General features: G+C 38.9%; 2 protein-coding genes across 3 annotated transcripts in view; both read left to right on the forward strand.

The window, feature by feature from the left end:
- The window catches only part of LOC110020155 (protein transport Sec1a-like), a 97,793-nt gene extending 85,855 nt beyond the window's left edge, over nt 1-11,938 (forward strand). Inside the window, exon 18 of one of the 2 annotated variants that reach the window (XM_020718155.1) lies at nt 11,649-11,938. In XM_020718155.1, coding sequence (XP_020573814.1) covers nt 11,649-11,882 — 234 coding nt within the window. In that variant the 3' untranslated portion in view covers nt 11,883-11,938. The remainder of the gene's footprint in view (nt 1-11,648) is intronic. The other variant, XM_020718156.1, reaches the window with a different exon arrangement.
- Nucleotides 11,939-16,150: 4,212 nt separating this feature from the next.
- Nucleotides 16,151-21,517, forward strand: part of LOC110020164 (inositol-pentakisphosphate 2-kinase IPK1-like) — a 24,307-nt gene continuing 18,940 nt past the window's right edge. The window contains exon 1 of the mRNA XM_020718170.1: nt 16,151-16,443. Within this exon, the coding sequence (XP_020573829.1) occupies nt 16,151-16,443 (293 nt within the window). The remainder of the gene's footprint in view (nt 16,444-21,517) is intronic.

Here is a 21,517-nt window from a genome sequence, read left to right on the forward strand (position 1 = left end):
TTTTGATTCTTATGATAATCCTCAAATCATACGAAGTCCCAACGAACTCGTCAATATGGCTTATGAAGAGGCTAACGATACAGGCTACGATAGTGCAGGAAGTGAAACACCCTCCTTCGAATTCCGAGGAAGTCCAATAACAATTGAATTGAAAGCTTCAGATTCAGAGACATCTTTGGAAGAATGAGTAGCTGTGGCAAAAGAGAAACCATCGGATCCAATTCATGAAACGCAAGAAATAATAGAAGTCTATTTGAGAAGAGGAAAATTATTACCCCCAGTAACGGATCCGGGAGTGAAAGGAAAACAAATACTTACCCATAATGAGATAACTCCGCCAGTGGAAGAATTACCTGCTCAAGAAGAAGCTGTAAGTACGAGTAATAAAGTGGAATACAACGTTCTGACCCATCTTAGGAAGTTGTCAGCCAAACTAAGCTTTTATGATGCTCTGACCCTGTCAAAGGAGATGAGAGAGGCATTAATCAAGGCTTAAGTAAAGTCCTAATCAAAGCCTCTCTCATCTCATTTGACAGGATCAGAGCATCGTAAATGCTTAGTTTGGCTGGCAACTTCCTAAGATGGGTCAGAACATTGTATTCCACTTTATTACTCGTACTTATAGCTTCTTCTTGAGCAGGTAATTCTTCCACTGGCCGAGTTGTTCATTATGGGTAAGTATTTGTTTTTCTTTCACTCCCGGATCCGTTACTGGGGGTAATACTTTTTCTTTTCTCAAATAGACTTCTGTTATTTCTTACGTTTCTTGAATTGGACCGGTGGTTTCTCTTTTGCCACAACTACCCTTCTTCCAAAGATGTCTCTGAATCTGAAGCTTCCAATTCAATTGCTATTGGACTTTCTCGGAATTCGAAGGAGGGTGTTTCACTTCCTGCACTATCGCAGCCTGTATCGTTAGCCTCTTTATTAGCCATATTGACGAGTTTGTTGGGACTTCGTATGGTTTGAGGATCATCATAAGGATCAAAATTCGAATTAGATTGAATGTTAGTTACGTCATCACCAGAGACAGTAAAAACGTAGTCAAAATCAACTATTTTTTTCATTGCAAACTCTCAGAGGCGTAAAAAGTTAATCGTACAAGGTTATCGGTTCGAGGAATTTCTCTCCCACATCCGAGTCAACCAATCGAAAACGTGCAGCTCCCACATTATTCTTTGCAATGTCGATCTTTTCTTCTTTGACGATTTCTTTCTTCTTTTCCTTCTTTTCTGATGTGCTTTTCTGATGTGACTGACAATGGCTCTGCAGGCTTTGGAATCTGAATGGAGGTTTGTGCAGACACAATTTGAATCTGATTTAAGATTTTCTTAGAAGATTTGGTCCATACTACTCCATCAATCATCTGTTGTGTAGGGATCAATCAGATCGACCGAGATCATATTTATAGACCATTTTTCAGGCTCCCTCAAATATTCCTTCGAGATCGTTATGTTCTCATTCTTGTAATTCCTCTCCAGCCAACCTTTGAAGCTAAAACAGTTTTCAATGGTATGTCTGATCATCCTGTGATAAGGCTAATACGTGGGATAATTCTTTTTGTCAACTTCATCTGGCTTCTTAGGTTTTGGCAATATAAACTCGACTCTCTTTACTAAATTTCGGAACATCTTGGACACGGCCTCATCCTTGAAAGAGTAGACTCTGTTCATTCTATCTATCATGGACGGAGCCTGTCCCATGTCCGTATTATAGGATCTTTGTTGAAACTGTCGCTGACCATAATATTGACTATTTTGTGGAGTAGGCTGGACACGTTGTTGATCATGCTGTGAACGCTGGTAATTCTGCTGAGGCTGTTCAACTTGAATCTGAATCAGCTGCTTACCCCTATCTATCGCAGCCATTGTCTTGGTCTTCTTTTCAAATGTCTTCATTGGCTTTGATTTCTCAATTTTCTCTGGGAATCCGAACTGTTTAACATCTTGCAGACTTGCGGCTTTGCTTAATAACTTTTCAAAAGTTCTAATAGTAAATCCTTTGAGCATGAATGCTATCGGACCATGTATGCTCTTGAGCAAAATTCCAATTGCATGTTGTTCTGGTAACTACGGCTCGCACTTCATGCTTAAATTTTTCCTACGCAGAATGTAGTCAACTAGAGTCTCATTTGGCTTTTGTCGCTCAATCGCAAGATCACCAATGGTGATATGGTGTTGAGCTTCATCAAACCTCTTGGTAAAGAAGTCTTCTAGTTCTGCGAAAGTCTTAACTGAGCCCTTAGGCAACTTGGCGTTCCAATCAAAGGCAACCCCCGAAAGACTATTCACGAATTGACAACACAGCAATGCTTCACTACCCCCCGCGTTGTAGCAACTTGCCCGGAAGTGTGCAACATGCTGACGAGGGTTTCCAACTCGATCGAATATTTTAAAGTTTGGCGACACAAAGCCTTTTGGGTATTGAACCAAATTGAACTCTTCTGGATACGACCTCCCTCTTAGAACTGATAATCCTCCTTTAGACTGAGCTAAAGTCTTTTGCACTTGTACTTTTACTATTTGTTGGATGTTCTTTTCTGGTACTAGAATCTGAACTGGTTCCTTTTCTGGTGGATTGTTTCTGCTAGAAGAATCGAGGTCGTTTCTTCCTTCTAAAACAAGCACAACCTAGCACAACCTCTGCTTGATTCACTTCTGGGAAAATAGTTAATGGAGATTGTGGCTGACTGTGCAGTGTAGCGACGACAGCCATTGTCTCCAACTTTTTCGCCATCTCAGCCATTTGTTCATCTCATATTTGAATTTCCCTTCGCAATTCATCATGGGTGCTCGCCTTCGTAGGCTGCAGAGCATCGTGCGATGATGAAGAGTTTCGGGTTTCAACAACAAAAATATCTGCATACCCTTCTTTCATACTATACATCAGACTCAAATCTTCATTTTCATCATTCTTTTGTTGCTCCTTTAAGAGCTCTGCAATATCAAGTTTAAGTTTCTCCAGTGTTCCTTCAATTGAGTTTCTTTTAATAACTTTAAGATCAATTGGTGGACCCTAGCAGACTTCTGGACTTGTGTTAGATTCTGGTGTGACAACTCCCATCTTGGACTTGGGCTCTTCCCTGGGGTGAGAGCTTCTTGCACTTACTGATGGCACCTGACTAGCGCCCTTGGGTCTCCAAACCTTCCCTTGAAGTATTGATGACCGGAGACGGGGTATCTCGTTGATGACATCAATACGGCGAAGGGAAGTGGCTCCCCTAGTGCGCAGATCAGATGCAACAGTAGGCAATCTCATACCATCCACTAAGGGCGATGATCTTGATCCTGATCGTAGTTTATCTGATTTTTGTTTTTGTAGCATTGAATCTAGTAGTAGCGACATCGGTAATTATTCAATCTCCAGTCGGAGTTTAGCAGAAATTCGTGGTAGTGGCACCTCTTTAGGCTTCTTGGCGGGCCTATGAACTTGTCGAGTGGATTCATATTCCTCCAATATCTTGTTTTTCATTGTTGTAGAAACAGCACATCCCATTCTTCTTAGAATTTCAGGCACCGAGCAATTATCTTTTCGTGTCATTCTTTCGAAAACATAGAAAATCTGGGCGAGTGTCTCGGAATTCTTTCTCTTTTCTCCTTGATGACGAGGTGGTAAAGGCAATCTGACAGCAATTTTACGAATATTTTCTTCTCCATTGGTAGCAGATAGAGGATGAAACCTGCTCCCCTTAAGGTGAGGTGAGGTTTCCATTGGCTGAGCTTCCAATAAAAAAGTTGTCTATGCTGAAGTTAGTTTGGTTGTTTGCGCTTTCTGAGCCCTCAATTCCCTCCTGCGGTTCCTTCTTTGGGAAATTGTCAGTGGCGCAGGCTTGGAAGAAGAGTCAATTTCAAATGCATAGTTTGGAGTAGCAAGATCATTTACTGAATCATCTTCATACAGAATTTTTTTCCCTTTCGCTAACGGAACAGCTGGTGCAGCGAGGGTGGACTGATTTTCACCTTGTTAAGGGAAGGAAAATCACAATCACCATTTAAGTCGAACGTGGAGGACGGTTCCTGAACATTTGATATTGTTATTTTTGTTATCACATGAGGTGCTTTTCCAAGTAGTACTTTAAATCCCTCAAGTCCGGACCCAAACTGAATTGTGGAAGCAATGTGACGGGCATAAGCAATGTGACGGGCATTCTTTTCAGTGGGTACGTTGAACAGGAAAGTTAAGCTTGGTGACGTCATTACTCCGTCAATTGTAGATTTCTGAGTGTTGATACCGTTCAAGGCCTTACAAGCTCAACATAGAAGCTAAAATTAGCACAATTATCTAGTGAACTAGGTATTTCTTTGAAGTTTTGTGATTTTGATTTGTGTTGTTTTTGTCAAAAATTTTCTTTTCTCATGTTTTGTTTTAATATCGAGTTTTAAAATTTCAACATTGTCGAGGAAAGTTGAAAAGGAATTTGACGTGACTTAAAAGAAGACAAGCATTATTTAGAAGAGAAGTGAAGCGATGGTGAGACATAGGAGCTAACCCAAAAATAGGAAATTATTCATTTCACAGTAGACCCATTCTGACCTCGACACACCACACCTATTAGGGGTCCACCCTACTAAACTTTAGGGGTTCCTGGACCTTTCCGCTTAAGGATGGTTAAACAGGCGGTCCTGAATTGCAAGAGGAGTTGACTGTACTGACTCAAGGAAGAAATGAGCACAGTAAGTAAATAGAAGAATAGTAGTCTGGTCCATGAGGGACATGGACACACCACCGATGTATGAAAACAAAACCAATTGATCAAAGAATGAGAGAGGAACCGGTCCTCAGCGGAGTCGTCAGAATTTGTCGGTCGTTTTAATTTTGGTTTTGAAAAAGATAGGAAAATATGAAAATAGTTTTGATATGAATATGATCTTTGAAAGTAACATTTTGATTTAAAAATATGTGAGGTCAAACGAGTCTCACATTTTGAATAGTTTGGGTGATTAAGCACAATAACACAAGTAATACACTTATTCCGAAGAATAAACATATCATTTGTAGTAGGCTCAATCACCTAAACTAAAGAATTTGTGACATTTGTTTGGTTTGCAAAATATTTTATATGAGGCCAACAAGTTCTCCTACCTAATATGAGGATTATATAGGGTTTATTTTACTTGGGTTCCAAGTTCTCTATAGAGTCAAGCCCGTATAGTTAATTACATCTTAAATGATCGGGGTCACTTAAGAAAACTCTCGATTAAGATCAGTGGTTTTGCCTTCAAGATTTCAAAGTTTAGGTTTCCTAGATTGAACACAGGAAATTCAAATGGAAATGGTTCAAAATAGGAACAATTATTTTACGGAATCCAAATGAGCGAAGGTTAGGGGATATCACATATCCAAGGAGACCCCAGTGACCTCCCAACTATCCTACTGTTTGACTTTATATCTTTGAAATTATGTTATTTAATGTTTAATCTTGTAATTTATTTAGAATTTAAGAATTATATTTGTATGATATCTGATCGTGTAAATAACCTAAAAAGATAGGAGGACTTACACCGTACCATTCAATAACCTCAGAATCCTAAAGTGCTAGAACTTATAATTGCATAATCAGGGTTGTGCAAAAGCCTAAAAGTAATATGTGAGGGTTTACGCTGCGCTAGACAAACCACCTTGATATCCTATAGGTTATTTAAACTAAGGAAAGTATTCGGTGATGTGAAAATGTTTTGATGTTGATAATCCACCTTGAAGTTGTTCCTCGTCGTGCTGCAAACAGTATTCGCTCCAAAGCTCTTTGTAGTAGCATCTCCAGGTTTAATGTTAATCCTATGTAACCACTAAGTTTTCCTAAACTAAGGTATAGTGTGTATCAAAGTAACAAAGCGTGCAGTATAAAAGAAAAGAACAGTAGAATGTACAGTAAAAAGAAAGAACAGTATAGCATGCTGAAAGGAAAGAATAAAAGAATAGTATAACGTGCTAGGAAAAGCAATATAACATGCTAGGAGAGTAATACAACATGCTAAGAAATAAAAATGTTGTAATGTAAATTACACCTGTAAATTTAGGAAATTTGCTGCTCCTTTAAGCTAGCTAGTATTCATTGTATAAGCAAAAGAAATATTGTCTGGAAAACTCGAGAAAATCGACAAATAATGCCTGACAGAAAATTTGAGAAAATTGACAAATAACAATCCCAATAAAACTATCAAAAACCTTGGGAAAATCCCGGAGAAAAGACCACGAGCGCTTTGTCCAAAAATTTTAAGAAAAACATACAAAAAAGTCCGAAAACAGGGGATCGCAAGCACTCGGGTCGGGGCTAGGCTCAAAATTATATATTTGTACTCGAGGGTCGTCGAAGGCTACTTGGTGGTCGTCGAAGGAAGGCTACTTGGTCACCCGGATGTATAAAGCCCGCCACTTCACTTGAAGGATCCTACTGAACCTAACTTAAGAGTGTACTCCTTAGCCCAGGATCGGTGATCAACAAGTAGACAACCCAAATATAACATATTTTTAAAATTTAAGTTTTAGCATGCACATATATTTCAAGCGTACAAAAGAAAAGTCATATCAATTTTTTGTAGTGAAAATATTTTTTATAAATATTGTATATGTTCTTATCAATTTGTTTTATCAATTTTAAAAGGTATAATTATCCACAAATCGATCACGTCATCGGGCCTAAGACTGCCAACAACCTAAGAAGGTACAGATTCCCCTCTAGTCTTAGATCGGTGAATGTTACTTCATCCTACAGTTCATCAGGTCCCAGAATTGAGTCCTGGTGTTGTACGATGAGATATCATTCTACCGACGTGCCTTTGTCGTCATCGCCCTACGCCCCAAAATAAAACCGACCTACTTGCGACCTTGTTTCATGGTTTCACATATAGTAAAAGGCCATACATTAGCACTTATGTATCAGACATAAGCACAGAAAACCGAACCAAGAAGCAAGGAAAGAAAAGAATAAAAATGAGAATGGGAATGGGAGAGAGGAGGAATCCATCCAAAGGATCGAAGGAATAAGGGTGAAGCAATCCTCAAAGTTATGTCAAAAAGATCTAAAAATAAAGCCCAAGATCATTAATCAATCCAAGAAGGATATCATTTTCTCAACTTTTTATAATTGGATCAACCCAGGAAGGGTATCTTTTCCAAATAGCAATTTTATGAATTTTCAAACCCTTCATGAATTCAATTTATATCAAATTCATAAATTCAATTTATATCAAATTCATGATTTCCTGAGGTAAAGATATAAAAGTCTTTTATATTTCACAAAATAAGAGAATAATTAATAGAGGAAGCAACCTTCTAGCCTTCTAGAAAATCATGTCAATATCAAAATCATTTAAATCCAACCTTTATTAAAAGTTTTTTTATTTCGCATAAACATGAAATTATCCATATAGAACTATATAAATATTCATAACCAGAGGCCACAGAGAGGGATGGCTATCAACCCAACTTATTCTATGAAGAAATCAACAGGTGAGACTCTCGGGTAAAGCAGAAAAAAGGGTAGGGGCTCACGTGTAAGGCCAGAAAGAGAGTAGAGGGTCACGGGCCAGAATAAGCCAAACCAAACCCCATATAAGAAGCTCACGGCCACAGATGGCAAGAAGGAACCCAACACAACACAAACCCACGGGTAGGGGCAAAGAAGAAGGCCCCAAAGGCAGCATAAACCTACGGGTAAGGGCCAAGAAGAAAGTTCCAAAGGCAGCATAAAGAAACCACCATAAGTACTACCATTGCATTGTATTTGACATACATAAGAGAGTGAATGGACAAGCTATTATACATCATTGAGATCGAACCCACTTTCATCATATAAAGCATGAGAACACTCATATCAAACACTCCCACATAGAGATAGATATTCAAATTCATGAATTATTGGATGACAAACTTGATTACCCATAAAAATCTCAAGAGGAGGGGGGCATTAATTAGGAGGCCCCAACCAAACCATCCTCCACAAAAGTGTCAAACTAAGCCCACGAAATAATCCAAATAATAAGAGAATTTCGGCCAACATAAATCACCAAAAGGGAGCCCAAACCGAGCCCATCATAGGGGTAAATCGAGCTCAGAAAATGGTCCAAACACATAAAGGATTCCAGCCAACATAAAATACCAGAAAGGAGCCCAAACCGAGCCCAGCATAGGGGTAAATCAAGCTCATAAAATGGTCCAAACATATAAAGGATTCCAGCCAACATAAAACACCAGAAAGGAGTCCAAACCGAGCCCAAGAAAGGGGCAAACCGAGCCCAGCACATGGGGAAAACCAAGTCCAAGAAATGGTCCAAACAGTAAGGGATTTCAACCAACATAAAATCACCAAAAAGGAGCCCAAACCGAGCCCAAGAAAGGGGCAAACCGAGCCCAGCACATGGGGCAAACGGAGTCCAAGAAATGGTCCAAATAGTAAGGGATTTCAACCAACATAAAATCACCAAAAAGGAGCCCAAACCGAGCCCAAGAAAGGGGCAAACCGAGCCCAGCACAGGGGGAAAACTGGAACCCATAAAAGGTAACATTCAGCCCAAGTCTACCACAAAAAGAAGTTCTCAAAGGAGCCAAAACCGAAATCCATAAAGGTTCAACACAAAGAAATTTTCCAGCACATATTCAATCTCCAAAGGAGCCAAAAAAACGTGGCCTATAAAGGCTTAAAGCAAAGAAAACTTCCAACTTATATGCAGTCCTAAATGAGCCAAAAACCATGGCTGACATAAGGGACAAAACATAATATAATTTCAGCTGAACCGAGCCTAGCTTCAGGCCAAACTAAATCTAGCAAAAGGGAGCAAAAATAGAGAAACATCCTAGGTAGATCGAACTCATCAGATGGGTCAAAACAAAGCCATAAAAATCAGATTTCATAAAGCCTTAGACTTCAAAATTTCTTGCACCCCAGCATATGTTTTAAGCAGGAATTGATAACAGGAAATAGATAAGAGTAATGATTCCCTAAAGCCAAATATTTCTCAGTATTGAAATGAATTTCAGCACTTCCTTCATTCGAAAATAACAATAATAAAAGACTTCAGCATTTCATTTCCAACATGTATTCTAATAAGGGGCAACAAGAGAAGCAAGAAACAAGCCCCAAACATAATTTTCGAACTCATAAAAATAATTTTCAGCATGTATTCTAATAAGGGGCAGCAAGAGAAGTAGAAATGAGCCCCAAACATAATTTCCAACTCATAAAAATAATTTCCAGCATATATCAATACCTAGACTTCAAAATAAACTAAGTCATTCCTCCATTAACCTTTGCAAGAGGATAGAGATGCCTCAACATGCCGTCCTAGATAAAATAGAATAGAGAGAATGAGAAGAATACCTCTTTTCAGCAGATTTAAAATAAAATTGAAAGATAATTCCAGAAAAACCACTCCAAGAGAAATATTTCCACTAAAAACTTCAAGAAACGACAACCACGAATGCTCCACACCACAGGCACCGGAAAATATAGCTTAGAGAGTATTTTCGGCAAAGTAAACAGCACTCCACGAACACCCCACACTCCAAGCGCACGAGAATCAGATTTTAGAGAAGAGTTCTCTTCCCTAGAGCCTCCCACAGCAAAAACACAGCCTCTCCTTCTTCTCCAAAAATTTTCAACAACCCAACACAGAGAATCTAAGAAGCTTTTTATGGGCAGAGAAGATGGGGGAAGAATCAGCCACCAACCACCGCTTCATGGCCGAATAGAACAAGAGGGACGGAATCGACACAATAAAGAGGGAGAGCGTACAACCTCGAGGAGGAGAAGCGTCGACCAGCTCACCTCCTCGTGATTGGAGAGCCGAAAAGTCAAGGGGAAGCTCGTGGAGATGAGTCGCGAGCAAGAACGGCAAAGGAAAGCCGTGTGGATCCACCGTGGAACTAGGGCACACGGACGAGAGGGAGACGAGCCGCGGGATCGAGCCCTGAGATGGCTCGAACGAGGGTTTAAGCGTGCAGGTGAAAAGGGTTTAGGTTTTAATTAGATTATAATTAATGATATAATTATAAAAATATCAAAAAATTTGAAAAATAAAATTTGATTTGTCTTTCATTCGTGCGTCGAAACATAACAAAATTGCTATCATTTTTGGGTAATTCTGACGTTTCAGATGCGCTGGCGGGGTTTGTTTCGCCGTCGGAGGTCGTTTTGACAAATTCATCGATTTGCATGTCATTTTCTCATGTCGAAAATATGACAATATAAGTGTTTTTTCTACTAAAATTGGTGTCCCGGACGCGTTGGTGCAGTCCATTTTGTCATCGGAGATCGTTTGATGAAGTTTGCATTTTCACCCATTCTTTAGGCTCAATTGAAGTCCTATCTTGTGCGATTTAGTGAATTTTATGCATTTAGTGTGTATGTTTGACGATAAAGTCGTGAGGAGGTTTTCCTAGGGCTTGAGGTAATTGGGAACTTCTCCTTGAGTCTCCACACAATGGTCTTTAACCGCTTGTCCATAAGACCAGGGTTTTGAGACCATAAATGCTAGACATTACAGGAAAATAGGAAGTGTTTTGGAATTTCTAAAGGGACAGGTTTCAATGCTGGTTTTCTAAGATAGTCAATAGGAAACTCCTAGGGCTAGATCCTAAGCTCTAGGAAGAAGAAGGAAAGACCTCATAAAAATGAGGTCAACACACTCCTACACACACGACGTAGCCTTGTTCTTCCTCTTTCGCACTAGCAGCGCACGAGAACAAAGGCGAAGCCGTTCAACTAGGGAACTAAGGTTTCTTCTTCCTCCTTTGAATTCCTTCTTCTACGATTGCGGCTCGGTCCAAGTAAGCCTTTGATGTCGCTGCCTCCCTCTCCTTCTTTTGCCTTTAGTCTCGACACAAGCCGCAAATTCTTCTCTTTCCTCTTCTCCTTCGCACGACACTGCACAGTGACCACACGCTTCTTCCTGCGACTTCTTCTTCCTTCCTCGACTAGGGCACAACAATTTCCTCTCTCGCTTGATCGTTCGATGGTATTGAATCAGAAGACATTCGAAGTGATAAACAATATGGTTCTACGAGGGGATGCGTCTCCTCTAACTACCTACATCTTTTTGTTTATTATTATTATTTTTATTTTTTCTTCTTGCATTTACTTCGGTTTTTGTTTTTTAATTATATGGTCATTGCCATGGTATTGGCTTGATTGAGATCAACAATAGGAAAGAGGCGGGGTTCATTAGCTAGTTGGGAGAAATTCCAAACGGGTACTAAATAAGTATTTGTACATCTCCAACATTAACTCCCAAATTCATTGTTTGTCACTTGAGGCCTTTGGTATTATCCTGTAACTATTATTCTTGATGCTATCTCAAACCTTCATTTCTTCCATCAATCCTCATCATAAATTATTGGATAGGACTCATAAAGTTTCAGTCACATAGACTATCAAAGTTCCACAAAGCTTAAGCATGAAGGAGTGATTTTAATTGAGCAAACACCAATTTTTCATAGGCCAGTTCTCGTATCAACTTTATTTGTGTCAATTGTTCTATAATATGAGGCATCTCCATTTTTTCTTCTAATTTAAACCCGTCATCCATCATTCATTTACCATAATGGCATCTTTCTCCTCATTCTCATCATCAACGTACTTGTTTTGTTTCCTCATCTGTTATTGGTTTACTAGTTTTCGTGCAGTAAAGTGTACAATTAATGTTATTTTTCAGGAGCTGGTTGAGAAGCTTAGCAAAGGAGAACTTCAAAAGATTGAATATCCATATGTGAACGAACCTACTCCTACTAAGCAAGAGGGCTTGAATTCTGGTGCACCTTCACAAAAGTGTTTGAATCAGGCTTCTCGCTCTGCGAAATCTAGACGAACCCCAACATGGGCTAAACAACGTGTTTCTGATGATGGCAATTCAAGGTACTCTGTAGCAAATTCAACTCCACTAGTTTAATAATATGCACTTCATATGCTTTTATTTATCGAATATTTGCATCTATCAACATAGATATGATTTTATTTAGAATATTGAATGTTGTTATGAACAGAAATGAATTTTGAGTAGCTTGCATAAGAGAATTGTTAGATTGGTAGAGTAAATGACATAATTCCCAAAGAGAATTTCATCTTAGAAACCTACAGTGAGTAAGAATTTAAAATCTGCCACAAGATGGATAAAATTGTTAAAATGGTCACTTGAATCTTTGCAAAGGATAATTTTAATCTCAGAGTTTATAAAAATATCAATTTAGTTGAAATAATCCCCACCAAAGAGTATTTCAATCTGTTACACCATCTCCTATGGGCAATCTAGTTTTTTAGTATTTATTATTGTTTGATATAAATAGGGCTAATATGTTTAGGGTTAGGGTTATGCATGATGAGATTGTTGTCTTGAGTCTTAGGGTTAGGGTTTGAGAGAGATCGTCTTCTTCTCGAATTGTAGGTGTTTATCCTTTATATATCTGAATTGTGTTGTTCGGGTTCTTGAAATAAAATGTTTTATTTGCCTTAATTTTTGGTGGAAACTCGTGTTGTTTCGTATCATCAGAGCGATCGATTATTGGAGATCACCGATGGTATCGCAACATACAGACGTTGGGGAGATTGACGAGTATCAAATGGGTATCAAAGCAATCGATTTTTTGGGGTTCACCGATGGAATCGCGACATACAGATGCTGGGAAGATCGACGGTTTTATGACATACAAAGCCTTCGTCATCCCATCTCTGATGGGATCACGCGATAGGGATCGCAACGCATAAAAATTCCCCGCTGTGATCGAACAAAATCACGACCTGAAGGATTTTCACGTTGAATCGAGTGATCGGGATCGCTACGTACAAGGATTTTCACATTCCTTGTAGTTCAGCCGGCTTCCCAACAGGATTACGATAAGAGTTAGCTGGGAAGCGATGATGTGATCCACTTACAATACAGTCGCGACAAGAGCTACTTGGGAAGCAATGACGGGATTGGTGTCCCCCACTCTTGGTTTGGGGCTAGCGGGCTTGGGAGTTATTATCCGTGACGAGGTGGGCAAGTGTATAGCTGCGGCGAGTCTGAGAATGTTACATTGGGGTAACTCTCAAGTTGAGATGATTGTTGTTCGCTTGTTGAGGATGCTAATTGAGCCATGGATGCTAGAAATAGGGTTGTCAAAATGACTCGTTGTTCGCGAACAGCTCGTGATCGGCTCTTTAAGAAGCTCGTGTTCGGTTCTTTGCTAAGTTAACAAGCTGAACACGAACAAAGATTTGTTCGTTCATGTTGGGCTCATTTTGGCTCGAATACTACTCATCAATTATATATATATATATATATATATATATATATTGACTAATTATAATAGACGATGTCGGCTGCGGTCGAGAGCTCGTGCTCTGCTAGGGTTTACAATGGAGATTTCCTTCGCATTCGATTCTATCGCTCGAAGGAGAGGGGCTCGCAACTCATTTCGTCGATTCTCGCTCCCGTCTGCGTTGGCATCATCGGTCGCAGATTCTGCGTCTGGCGTCTGCTTCATTTCGATGTCGCAATCCTTGCTTGTGTGCCCGATGTTTCTTTCTTTCTGTTTCGACTTTCTGTTTCGACCTTATGCTTCAACGTTTCTTCGTTTCTTCGTTTTGACCGTCTCCACCCGTACTTCTCTCTGGCCCGACACAGTGTCGTTTTGTCTGCTTCTCGCTGCAGGTGATCGTCGACATATCCCCTTGCTCTAATGGCTCTTGCTTCTTCTTTGGTTGAACCGGCAAAGGCCTCCTTTGCCCACGTCGTGGGTAACCCTCAGGTAGAGTCTGCGGTGGTATTCTACTTAAGACATAAGGATTGTCGCGATGGTACAAATGATTGACCTTTTGTTAAAAAGGGAAGTAGGAAAGGTGGAAAAACAGCAATTTTTTTCTCAGACTTAGAATTTTTTTCCTGATGGAAAAATTCAAGTTTGCTCTTATTAGAAAGTTTCAGTAGGGACACCCACCTATGGATGTTATCAGAAAGAATGTTGATGATCTTAAGCTAGTAGGCAAGTGGAAAGTGAGACTCATGGATGGGAGACATGTGTTGATTCAACTAACAGTGGCTAACAGTGTCTGAAGACTACTCCTGAATTTTCTCCAAGAAATATCTTAATATCGTAGACAAATCAATGAAGTGACTCAAGTGGTCTCTTGATTTCGACCCAAATCATGAAACTGCTTTTCTAACTGAATTCCACCAGGTTCTATTCTCTTACACTTTTAGAATCAACAATGAGACAACCTGCGTTTGTTCTCAGATGGCCTTTTTTAGCATCAATTTTTTTGATGTTACGTACAATGTTTGTTTATTTAAACAACACGGGACTGTCTAGCTTCCCGTCGTCCAAGACGCCTAATCAGACCTTCTGGTACGTGCCCCGAGCCTGAAATCAGAACCAATACTGACTTGACCCTACCCAGTAATTTCACCGTAAGGTGGTGTTAGCCTTGACTTCGTATGTGATTTACATCTGTTCTGATGTTGAGAAACTCAACTCCATCAATCAGGAGTTTTCTGAGGCCAAGGGTAGTCGAGATTCCTCTTGCGCATTTTGGGAAAAATCGGGTTCGGACCAATTTTACCCCCGCAAGGATCTGGTACACCCGTTGGCATTAAAAAACCCAGTTTGAAAACTCCAAAACGTTCTTTTTTGAGTTACTGAATTGTATTCTAGCGATATGCAATTTTTTGTAGCTTCCGGATTGATGAGGACCGTCTTACGGTCATCCGGGCAAAAGTCAGGCCGGGTTTGGAATACCCTACCCCTACCGTGGTCCAAGGAGGTCGTTGGCAATGATTTCCTCTATGAACCGCTAATCAAAATACTCATCTTTGAAGTTACGGGACCATATTTCAATCATACCTAATCCCCCTTAGCTTACAGATCGAAGAAACTCGCGCCCAAAACTACACTCCAGAGCATTTTCCCAAGCCCTAGGAAAGTAAACGTCAGCCTACTGGCGCCTACTGGCGCCTAGGCGCCGGATTGGGCGCTTAGGCACCGATCCTAGGTGTCAAGGTGTCCAAAATGCCTCAAAAAATAGCCTTTTCGTGGGAAAGTAGGTGTCACCCTTCTGGCGCTTAAGCACTAGACCTGAGGCAGGGCGCCAGATTGGGCGCCTAGACGCCAGTCCAGTTTCTGGATGCGAAAAATCCGAATTTTTGAGCCGTTTTTCACCTTCCCCCGATGCAACTGGAATTTGGGCTTTCATTGGTTAATGGGAAGATTGCATTGGGGAGGCAAAAAGGGTGCTCATGATGCCTCTTTTTGACTAATTTTGGAAGCTTCCTAAAGGTTTAATCAAGCTTGTCATGGCAAAATGGAGGGAAGGCTCGTTGGCTTGGGCTTAAGCTTGGCTAGCACTCTTTCTTCCCCTATCTTCTCTTCATTGTCTCAGACCTATGGGTTGGTGCTTGGAGCAAAAAAGGAGAGCTTGGAGCTTCTTTGGGAGAGATTTTTGTGGAGCAAGAAGTAAGCTCTTCATCCTCCTCAAGGAGAAAGCTGTTTTGGAGAGATTATTGCTCCAAACTTCCCCATTTTCTTCATCTTTTCCCTAATTTATTCTTCTATTCTTCAAATCCACTTCACTTTCTTTTTCTTCCACTCATTCTTCTTGAGAAAGAAAGTGTAAGTGAGGGATTCCTTGGAGAAGAAGCTGCTTGAAGGCTAGACATTCTCTTTTTATGAAATGAGAGCTTCATCCTACCTTGGGGAAAGCCAAACTCTGGCGACTTCATCATTCTCTCCGGCTAGGAGAGCTTCTTCCCTACTTCTGAGGAGTGTGGAGTGTGAGGCTTCTTCATGTCTCCTACGGCGAGGAGTGCTTCATTCGGGACAAAGCGGGAGTTCATTCACTCATCACGTGGGTGAAACTCTTCTAACTCCTTGTAATTTATTTTCCTAGCTAGCCCTAGGTTTGTGTAGAGAATGTTAGGTCTAGGTTGTTTTCCTAGAGAAGACCACTAGGATAGGGAAGCTTTTGTTGGACAAAGTCCCCTACGACCCAAAGTGATATCCCTGCAAAAGCCTTAGCTCGAACCCAAATCGGTCGGAATCCATATATCCTCTGGCTTTGGTGGCTCTAACATTTGTTGGAGAGGTTGGAACATTTAGATTTTGTGGAATATAAAAAACTTTGTAGTTGGTCTATTTCATAAAATCGTGGAGTGTTGTAGAATGGGAAAAGCTTTGTAGCTAGCTCATGCTACAAAATCGTGGAGAGTTTTCCCTTCAAGAAATACGTGAGCGAAATTCCCCACATTCCTCGCCAAAGTCGGAGGTGGCTATGCCTCACATCCATACGCAAAAACCTAGGTTTCTATGCGAGAGCGCTAGGACGGGAATGGCTCCGGTGAGCGAAATTCCCCACATTCCTCGCCAAAGTCAGAGGTGGCTATGCCTCACATCCATACGCAAAAAACCTAGGTTTCTATGCGAGAGCGCTAGGACGGGAATGGCTCGCTGTCGTTCATTGGCATTTGCACTGCATCACAGGTTATGTTATGTTGTATGCTTGCATCTTGCATATTGTATGTGCCACATTGGCTTGACCGGTCAGCTTAGTACTTAGGTCTGACATGTCACCCCGGCCTGGTTGATTGACCACTTACGTCTGGCTGGCCGCCCTAACTTGACCGACTAATCACTTAGGTCCAACTGATCGCCCTAGCCCGGTCTACCGACCACTTGGTTCGATCGGTCACTCCGGCCTGGTTGATCGATCATTTTGGTCCAGTCGGTCATCCTGGCCCGATGGACCTTTTTGACCATGACGCCCGGTCGACCGCTCTGGTCAAATCAATGGATAAATGGCCAACTTCACTTGCATATTTGTGAGTTGCATCCTTTGCATTTCTCGTATGACATTTTTGAATTTCATACTTGTATGTACGTGAAAATTAAACCTTTTGCATGTTATGTTATATGATAAAATCATTTGCATGATGAAAATAGATGTCTTTTGCCAATTGGTATGTCTCTATATTTGGTGTCTCAAGAAGCATTGGTACTTGTGGTATCACTGCATGCATATGCCACTATGTGTGTGCGGTCTGATATTTGCATTTTGTGGTGAATGGTCGCTTGCTGCTTGTCCAACGATGTGTGAATTTCCTGTACGGAAGGCATGTCACCACGTCTCTTGTGGTGTCACCTTCGAACACCACAAGCCTTTTTCACATTGTATACTTAGTTAGGGTTATGTCTTAAAGCCTCTAAACCCATCGAGTGTGCAACTTATCTGTATTAATATCTTATGTATTCAAGAAACTAAATTTGTTTGAGAAAAGGCTAAGGAGATTGATAATTTAGGTTTTAAACTTTGGTATTCGGGTAAGAGTCGCACTAGAAATGGTGTAGGTGTTATAGATAAGAGTTTGAAAGATAATGTTGTAAAAATTAATAGAGTTGAAGATAGAATTATAGTCTTTAAGATTATCATTGATACTAAGATTTTTAATATTGTAAGTGCTTATGCTTAGGTTTAGATATATCAATTAGGTTTAGATATAGGATCTAAAGATAAATTTTGGAGTGAATTAGAAGACTTGATACCAATGATACCTCTTAAAGAAAGATTTTTTATTTGAGGAGATTTAAATGGGCATGTTGGTAGAGGGGTAGAAGACTTTAGAAATACTCATGGTGGCTACGGTTTTGGAGTAGATAATGAAGAAGGTAGAGCTATTTTAGATTTTGCTTTAGCGTGTGATTTTGTTATTACTAATATTTTATTCAAGAAAAGAGATGAGCATCTTATTACTTATAAGAGTGGATCTAATAAAACACAAATTGATTATTTTCTTATGAGAAGAAGAGATCGTCAAGATTGTAAAGATTGTAAGGTCATTCCTAGTGAGAATTTAAGTACTTAACATCGTTTATTAGTTCTAGATTTTAAGATGAGGAGTTGTAAAATAAAGAATACTATGACTCATTATCGTAGAATTAGATGGGGGAACCTAAAGACATAAATAAAATTAGTTTTATGAGTAAAATTCAAGATTTCAAAATTTGGGATATTCATGAAGAAGCAAATGTGATGTGGGATAAAGTAACAAACGCTATTAAACAAGTAGCAAAAGATGTGCTTGAAGAATCAAAAGAAAAAGTTTTTATAAATAAAAATAGTTGGTGTTGGAATAATAATGTGCAAGAAAAGATAAAATATAAGAAGTTATATTATAAAAATTGATTTATATGTAAAAACTTAGAGAACTGGGAAAAATATCAAACAGCCAGTAGGGAGTCTAAAAGAACAATCTGTGACGCTTAAAATTCTGCTTTTAATGATCTTTATAATAGATAAGATACTAAGGAGGGTAAAAAATATATGTATAAACTAGTCAAACAAAGAGAAAAGAATAGTAAAGATTTAACTCAAGTAAAGTATATTAAAGATGAAAATCAAAAATTACTTTTCTTAAAAAAGATATTCAACATAGGTGGGTGAGTTATTTTGATAAATTTTTTAATGAATTTTCTGAAATACGATCAACCTTAGTGATCTTAATATTGTTAATAATAATAAAACACTTTATTTTACCGTTGCATTAGTAAAAAAGAAATTGATGAGGCATTAAAGAAAACCAAGGGTGGAAAGTCTGTAGGATCTGATGATATCCCAATGAAGTGTGGAAATATTTAGGTTTGAGAGTTTCTTGGCTTACTAAACTCTTTAATATTATTTTAAAAACTAAAAAGATGCCTGAGGAGTGGAGGAAGAGTATTCTGGTCCCCATTTTTAAGAATAAAGAGTGTGCAAATTATAGAGGAATTAAGTTGATGTGTCATACTTTAAAGTTATGGGAGAGGGTAGTTGAACATAGGTTAAGACGCATTACAAATATTTCTCATAATCAATTTGGATTTATGTCGGGCAAGTCTTTTATGGAAGCTATACATTTATTGAGAGGTTTGATGGAGAAGTTCAGAGATAATAAGAAGAATCTAGATTTAATTTTTATTGATTTAGAAAAAGTTTATGATAAGGTTCCAAGAGATATCCTTTGAAGAGTTTTTGAGAAGAAAGGTGTTGATATGACTTATATTCAAGTCATTAAAGATATGTATACTAGAGCTGTTGTGTTTGTTCAAACTGAAGGAGTATTTTTCTATTTTTTAGATGTTTTAAATTCGACTTACTTCAAGAAAGGCAGAGGTAGACCTAGGAAGACTTGGGCTTATTGTATTAAAAATGATCTTACTTTACTAGAACTAAATGAAAATATGACACTAAATAGGACGCAATGGAGAAAAAGGATTCATGTAGCCGACCCCACATAGTGGGATTAAGGCTTTGTTGTTGTTGTTGTTGTTGTATGGATGGTCTTACTAGAGATCTACAGGAGGATGTACCTTGATGTATGCTTTTTGCTGATAATATCCTTCTCGTGGATAAAACGAAAGAAAAAGCCTAGGAAAAACTTGAATTATGGAGGTTTACATTGGAGTCTAAAGGCCTTCATTTAAATAGAACTAAAACTGAGTACATGGAATGCAATTTTAGTTGTAGTAGCTCTAGTGATAGAAGTGTAACTTTGGGTGATCAAATTACTAAAAGGTGTGGACGATTTAGATATCTCGGGTCTGTTGTTCAGCGTGATGGTGATATAGATGGGGATGTTAATAGTAGAATTCAAGTTGATTGGTTGAAGTGGAGGAATGCTTCGAGCCTTTTGTGTGATAAAAAAAATATCGCTAAAACTGAAAGGAAAATTTTATAAAACGGTGGTGAGAGCTGCGATGCTCTATGATGCTGAATGTTGGCCTTTAAAAGAGAAGCATAATAGTAATTTAAGTGTTTATGAGATGAGAATGATTAGGTGCACGAGTGGCTTTACACTTAGAGACAAAATGAGAAATAATTATATCCGTGATAGAGTTGGTGTAGCTCCAGTGACAGGCAAATCAGAGAAAATCGCTTAGATGATTTGGTCACATTAAAACTTCGACCATCTGATGATCCGATTACGAGAGTAAATGTTTTAGATTTTTCTTATGTTATGAAAGGCTGAGGTAGACCTAGGAAGACTTGGACTTATTGTATAAAAAATGATATTAATTTATTAGAACTAAATGAAAATATGATACTAAATAGGACGCAATGGAGAAAAAAGATTCTTGTATCGGACCCCATGTAGTGGGATTAACTTTGTTATTGTTATTGTTGTTGTACTTGAAAAGTTTTGGATATTTTCTTAAATACTTAATCGACAAATCCATTTCTATGAAAAGAGCAATATGCTTCTACACGTTCATTTGTACTTACTCCAAAAAAGTAGGAATATTTTACACCGTAAACCATGGAAGCATATTCCAACCTGTTGATGGACTCCATTAGTGAGTTATAAGTGTATAATTAATTAGTTCATTTAATTGGAGTACTTTGGGTTTGATCTACTCTTAGTTTCTGTTATCTATGGTAATTTAAAATACAAATTCATTTTTTTGGTTAATTAATCTTCAAATTTGCATGTGGTCATTTATATAATTGAAAATGGCCTGATGATCAGTCCGTACGAGTTTTGATGTTAATTTGGTTTATTTTTAAACTTGATGTCTTTATATAGCTCTCAAATATGTTCTACTGTAATATGTTTTATTGTGATGTGTTTACATTCATGTCTGGATTAACAACTACTGTAATAGAATAACTTAAGCTCCCAATAAAACCGCGACAACTCCCCAATAACCCTGCAAAATCACGCCAATAAAACTAAAAGAACTATAACTCTCAATAAGACCACAAAACAACACCAATAAAATCGCGACCACTGCAAAATAATGCATTCAACGCTGTCGCAAAACCATGCCAATAACAACACGTAACTCTCAAATAACTGCAAAATAACACCAATAACACCCAAATAACACCTCAATAACACAACAAAACAACGTGAATAACACTATTAAAAAAAAACACACCAAAAACACCACTGGTTCCCTTCAATAACAACGCAAGGCGACCTCGATAAAACTGCAATAACACTGCTAAATGACACCATCAACGCCGCCGCAAAACCACTCTAATAGCACCGTGACAACTCCCCAATAACACTGCAAAATCACGTCAAAAAGGCGCAAATAACACATCAATAACGCCACAAAATAATAAGAATAGCATCGCTTTAGAAAAACGCGTCAATAACACCACGGGTTCCCTCCAATAACACTGCAAGACAACCCCAATTACATCGTAACAACACAACAAGATTGGCGTGTTCCACGGTGTTATTGGCATTTTTCGCGATGTTATTGGTGTTTTTTGCGGTGTTATTGACATGTTATCGTAGTGTTATTTGAGCATTCCGCGTTGTTATTGGATTTTTTCTGTGGTGTTATTGAGGTGTTATTGAGGTGTTACCACGGTGTTACTAAGGGGATGTCGCAGTGTTATTGAGGTGGATACCGCTGTGTTACTGTGGATACCAGTGATATTGAGGTTATACCATGGTGTTACTGAAGTAATATTGTGGTGTTAATGAGGTGATAACACGGAAATAATGTCATTTTGGTAACTCAATTGATTTACTGCAATTCCCTCAAATAACAACACAATAACACCGTG

This window comes from Phalaenopsis equestris, unplaced genomic scaffold, assembly GCF_001263595.1.
Source record: "Phalaenopsis equestris unplaced genomic scaffold, ASM126359v1 Scaffold000094, whole genome shotgun sequence".
In the NCBI taxonomy this organism is placed as follows: domain Eukaryota; kingdom Viridiplantae; phylum Streptophyta; class Magnoliopsida; order Asparagales; family Orchidaceae; genus Phalaenopsis; species Phalaenopsis equestris.